At 52.0% G+C, this 6000-nt stretch overlaps 1 protein-coding gene across 1 annotated transcript in view; it reads left to right on the top strand.

The window, feature by feature from the left end:
- Window positions 1-993: 993 nt before the first annotated feature.
- Window positions 994-6000, top strand: part of TSPAN7 (tetraspanin 7) — a 103540-nt gene continuing 98533 nt past the window's right edge. The window contains exon 1 of the mRNA XM_055703116.1: window positions 994-1145. Within this exon, the coding sequence (XP_055559091.1) occupies window positions 1065-1145 (81 nt within the window). The 5' untranslated portion in view covers window positions 994-1064. The remainder of the gene's footprint in view (window positions 1146-6000) is intronic.

Genomic DNA, 6000 nt, shown 5'->3' with positions numbered 1-6000 from the left:
ATTGCTCTCTCTGCAGGGTGTGTGGCCACTCGAGGCCCATCCTGGCCCGGTAGAGACAGGCCAGGTCTGTTCCAGCTGCAGCTCAGGGTCTCAGAGACATACAGCAGCATGAGGCTACCGATCCGTTTAGGCTGGGGTTCAATTTCCAGATTAGTCTTAGGGCAGAGTTCAGATGCAAGGCAGAGGTGGAGCGAAGGTTAGGGGCCGAGCTCCAGCAGCATCCCAGCTTCATGACCTGCCCTTGTGAGGGAACATCCATAGATCCTGCTGCCTCAACGCCTCGCAGTGAGCTGCCAGAGAGGCCTGTCAGGGGCAGAGCCGGAGCAGCCCTGGCCCCTCGGGCCGTGTCACTGCAGAGCTCCTGCTCTCCTTGGCAGCCGGGCCCCCGTGTCCCGGCTGTAACCGAACCCGTTACACCTGCGCTGCCTGCGCCCGCCGCGGCCTCCAGATCGGTGTCGGCACCATGAGACTGAAAGAGATTTTCTCCCACGCCGGGAATTCCCTGTCCAGCTTCCACGTTCCAGCCCCACCTCCCCTGCCCCTGAGCAGCCCAAGCAAAGCCTCTGAGCGCCTTCGCGGGAGAAGGGGGCGGCCAGGGGGGTCTTTCACTTCGTCTTAAAAAAACTCAAGCTTCCCCCCACACACACACACACGGAGATACTCCAGCAGTCTCCCACGCTGCGGCCAGAGCCCGGGGCCCTGCGGGCAGCCCCGGCCGACGACGCTGCAGCGCGCCAGCCGGGGCTGAGAGGCCGCAGCAGCGGGGGCCGCCGGCGCGCCGGGCCCCCCCGCAGAGCCCCCGCCTCCCCCCCGCGGCGCCCCGCGGGGCAGCACCCCCTGGCGGCGGGGCGGGCCGCGCTCTCTCCGGCGGCGGCGGGGGGCGGCGGCAGGCGGCGCGGCGAGCCGGGCCGAGGCGAGCGGCGCGGCGGGGCGAGCCCAGCGCTGAGCTCACCTCCCTCCGCCCCCCCCGCCCGCCTCCCCTCCCTCCCTCCCTCCCTCCCTCCCTCCTCCTCCTCCTCCTCCTCCTCCTCCCGCGCCCAGCCTGCAGCCGGGATCTCAGTATTATGGCATCGAGGAGAATGGAGACCAAACCCGTGATAACGTGTCTGAAAACCCTCCTCATCATCTACTCCTTCGTCTTCTGGGTGAGTGCGGCGCGGCGCGGCGCGGCCACCGACCGACGCCCGGGCAGGGCCCGGCACCCCCGCGGCGGCCGCGGCCCCCACCTGCCCGGGGCGGGCGGCGGGGCCGCTGTTGCGGGCTGCGGGGCTCCGCCGGGATGGCACCGATGTGCCGTGCGGGGACGCAGCGCCCTTGGTGCCGGAATACATATGGCCATGCATACGTATGTGTATTTATATCCGCACGCATATACATACACACCTATATACAAAATAATATTTTTTTTGGCCTTTGCTTGCGACGAGCAAATCCCCCCGAGCCCCCGCGGGGGAAAGTTGCAGGGGTCTCCCCGCCTGCTGCCATGGCCGCCCCTCTCCCCGCCGCCTCCCTGGCCGGCGGGACCGGGGCGGGGGGGGGGCTGCGGGGCGACCTCGCCGCCCGTCTCCCCGCTGCCTGCCGCATCCCCGTCCCGCCCCCGGCGCCCCCCGCGCCCCCCGGTGCCGGGCCCGGCTCTCACCTGGGCGCAGCGGCGCTGGCCGCCGCCGCCCGCTGCACCCGCCGCGCCGCGTTTCGTAACCCGGCTCGGGCTCCCGTAAACCATTTCTGTGACCCAGATGCATTAATGGAGCGGCGGTGGCTGGCTGACGGCGAGCCGGGTTTTTCAGGCGACCCCGGGGGCCGGCGCTTTTCGCAGCGTCCCGGCCCGAGTGCTCGGCGGATCGCTGGCACGAGCAGCCCATCCCGGCGGCAGGCTGCAGGTTAGGGATCTCGGCGGTACAGGGTGACAACCCGCGATAACGGCCCCGCTGTGTGCTCTTAGGGAGCGTAATCTGCACATCGTTGATACAGTGCGCTGAAGCGGGTTTGTCGCTTCCTAGCAAGGGCAGGGGATGGTGTGTTCTCGGTTTAGTAGCTGTGTGCTGTGAGAAGTGCCTGTGAAACGGCGTAACTCGAATTTCCATCGTTCTGCTTAAAAGTGTATTCTGAACAAAGAATCACATATTCGCGGCAATAAGGGTTTACATCTTCATAGTGAATGTACGACTTTAACTGTTTCCACTTTAACTTCATAGGCTTATTTATTTATTTTTTTAAAAAAGCATAACCAGAAGTCATTTTCTAATCCGTACTTCCAGCAGTACCTCTGTGTTACTGACCCCCCCACCCCCCAGTATTTAACATACACCCCACCACCTCCGTCCCCCTTCTTTTTTGACTGTTTTGGTGGTAACTGCAGCAGATGTGTGTGGTGGCTGAAATGGATAGGAAGCCGGAATCATCTTGGTTTTTTGTTGGCAAAGTAGATCCTTCACGCTAGTATCAAGGAAGTAGATTGATAAGTTTACACGCTTACCACAATTTCAAGATTCATCCTTTCCAGTCCTTGGTTCTTAACGGATCTATAAGAAACCCCTCTTCCTCCTGTGAGTAACGAGCAGCTGCGGTATCTTTTCAGATTACATCTTTTTTAAAAGTCACTGCTCTATCTGCTGTAGCCTGAATAAACAGAGGGCTTAAATCGGTGTGCCCATTGAGCTAGCACATTTCACGAACGCTGATCTCATTAAAAAAAGAGATAACTGTATGTTGAGCCAAGCAGCTGGCTAAGTGCATTGGCGCTGTAGGCTGTCGTGATGCCAGGCCAGGTCGACAGCTGGGACCTGGCATAACACAGCTGAGCTCTGGTTTGGGCTACAGCAATGCGTCTGTGCTGGTGGGATGCTCTAGTGCAAATTCTCTTCCTCTGAACTGTCTGTCAGGCTCCTGCGTGTCCCAGTCTTCTCCAAGGGCATGGCCCACTAATGAGGCTCTTCTAGCTACTTAACAGTTGCCAGCCGTCAGGGTGTTTGCTTGTCCACTTCCTTGAGCCTGGAAAAGAAGGAAGAAATAAATGGTTGGAGACAGAATCCTCCAACCATGAGCAAAAGAGAAGGAATTTCTTTTCCATGATTCTTGCTGTTGCATCTGCTTTCCTGAGCCACCTACCTAGGGAAACCTAGGCAGATCTCGATGGGAGAAGACAACACAGAGCGTGGTAAAGGTCCAGAGCAGTTGACACCAGACCCAAAGTCTTTGTTAGTTGTTCTTCCTTTTAGCACGGAAGAACAAAAAATAATTCACATTTTTGGCCCCTTTCTGGGTTTTGAATCAACCCATTAAATATAAATTGGAGCAAGCTGCACCATGAGTAGAGCAGAAACTTGGTGTGCTCTGGCTGTAGCCTCATTTTCCTTTTGCAGGCAGGTTGGAGAGCCGAGGGATGTGCAGCTGTCTCAGCCCCCCTCCATTATTGTCTGGGGTGCTCTTTGTACTCTCACAAGCTGCTGGCTCCAGAGTCAGCGTAACTCAAATTTGGTCCCTGTGAATTCTCAGAGCTGAAAATATGGGAAGGATTCAATAGGAGGAACTATTTAAAAAAATTATTTCTTGGACTTATCTAAATACCAGAAGGAGACCATGCCAGTGCCACAAATGGCTGGTTTGTAGAATTTTATTCTGATGGCTTCCCCGCATGTTTTTTTGAGAGGTTGTAAGCAGATTTCTGAAGGAGAAAGCCCTGCGTTGCTTAGCTGCAGTTTGTACAGTTTTTTTCTAGCTGCGGGGATGGAGTTGCCATATAACATAGGGAGGAAAGTGGTCCTGTGGTGGAAACCCTTCGGATATCTGGCCAGGCGGTTATGGGTTGTGGTGTGAGGGGATGGGGGAGAACATGCTTCTTTGAATCCAGTGAGCTGTTCTGAAACATCCAGAAGGACTTCTCTGTGTTTACATTGCTTGTAAAAGAAGATGATCTGTGTATGCAGAATGTTCTTACCGTGAGTGGTTGTTTGTCAGGGTTAAATATGAATTGCATTTGTATCAATGAGTGAGATGTATGCAGATGAATGCGTTTAGTATAAGCTTTAAATGAGGCTCCACTGACTACATGGGAGCTGCAGGGCAGTAATGAAGAGACATGGTTCATTCAAATTTCGTACTGCATAGCTTGTTTCTTCCTGAATAGGTTTTATTTAATGGTATTTGTTATTTTAATAGCTTCCTCTCCTCCCCCTCACCGTACTTCCCAACTTCTTTCTGTAAATGTATCAACATGGTAAAAAAAATCCATAAACAGAGATAACAAGCTTTTTATGTGCTCATATGTATTGTTATTCATAGTACACATTAAATGCCTAGGGTTACCACTTTTGGTCCTTGAGGGACATAGTAATAAAAATTCAACAGCCATTTTTTTGCTAATCAGAATTCTGTAGTGAATGCATCTGGTCTGGTTTGGAAGTAGTAGATTAAAAAAAAGGCAATAAAAGCACTGCTTGGCTGTTAGCTATTTATATTTTTTCTTTTGGGTATAATAATTTGCTTGCATAGAAATCCAAGCTATAACCTGTCTTGTTTTTAAGGGAGGGTGAATTTTGCATTAGAATTCAAAGTGAATATTTTGTAGGGGAGGGAAACCTTTAAACACCCCCAGCACATTATATTTATCTAGTTCTTCTTAAAATGTACATATATTTAATATTTCATTGTAGGCTTTGAAATGTATTTTTTCATCACATTAACAGCCTGACTCAATGTGTTTTGGGAGGGAACTTTAAAGGGTGCATGCACTGATCCTTAAAGTTATAGGGTGGCCAGAAATGTTTCATCTTCCATGCAAAGCTTGTTGTTGCCCCAAACAGACACCATAGCAAAGTGATTAGCTTCTGATTTTAGGCCCTGTGAGGCACTTGGCATTCAGATGAGTGCTTTGTGTGTGTTGTCCTGCTGGTGTGGAGGTTTCTTGCTGTTAATTAATATAATAAAAGCATATAGGTACAGTTTCCATTCAGGTATTTTTCCAAGACGGGTCACTGATCTGAAGAGCATCTTCAACCAAGGTTGATGTTTTGGATACTAAATTAGGTTCTTAGAACTTGCATTGTCTTTTGCTATGTGATAAAATTAGAACTAAGGTACCTATTTACTACTAAAAGTAGTAGTTTAGTTTTCTGAGATTTTATTGCTTGGAGAATGGACCTGTGCATCCTGGTATGACCCCTTGGAGGTTAGCTGATGGCAGGAAAGCCGTGGACTGGAGCGTGGTGGAACCAGGTAAGTGTCGCTTGGCTGCAAGGCCACAGCCCGTGCTGTGATTTTTAAATAGCTTGAAATTGTATGCTGCCCTATCATTAATCTTCTTCCAGCCAGTTCCTTTGGTGGCCACGGGAATGTGACGTTGCCGGCATGGAGCAGTCAGGTGGTCAGAAGATGGCCCTGTGAAGGACAACAGGCTCAGGCCCCCTCTGGCACGGGGTGTGTGGGGAGGGCTGGTGTCTGCTTTGGAGAGAAACAGCTCCCCCATCTCCCTCTTCTCTTAGGTTTCCCCAGAAAGGAGGTTGCTGGTGGTGGGCTGGGCTGGGTTGCAGTGTTGGGGTGGGCAGCTCCCGGTCCTCATGCTGCAGCAGTATGGCGCCGGGGGCGTCCACCCACCTTTTCAGGAGCTCACAAAGCCGTTTTCTGGGAAATGCCCAAGACAAAGAGCAAGCATGATGGCCTGCTCTGTAACACAAATTTATGGCTGAACTGCTGACCCATCTTCAAATGCAGCCGTTTGAGCCGTGCATTATAATATGGGATTAAATTTGCGTGTCTCTTTGAGTTACTGGTGGCATTAGTCATTTTCGCTATGAATGGCCAGCTGGGTTGCTGAAATTGCTGTTTTTATCCCCAGAACTTCTTTCCAGTGCTTCTGCATTGGTTTCTGCATGTGTCTGGTCTTTTTCATACCTCTTACTATGCCTATGATTTTTCTTTTATTTTTTTTTAGTATCTGTTAGGAGACAGTTTTAAAGGAAGAATTTTGGGAAATGTTTTAGCTTTCCCACATGGTTTGTTTCC

This window comes from Falco cherrug, chromosome 2, assembly GCF_023634085.1.
Source record: "Falco cherrug isolate bFalChe1 chromosome 2, bFalChe1.pri, whole genome shotgun sequence".
Lineage (NCBI taxonomy): Eukaryota > Metazoa > Chordata > Aves > Falconiformes > Falconidae > Falco > Falco cherrug.
Note: the sequence above shows the minus strand (reverse complement) of the source record. Positions and strands in the feature narration are given on the sequence as shown.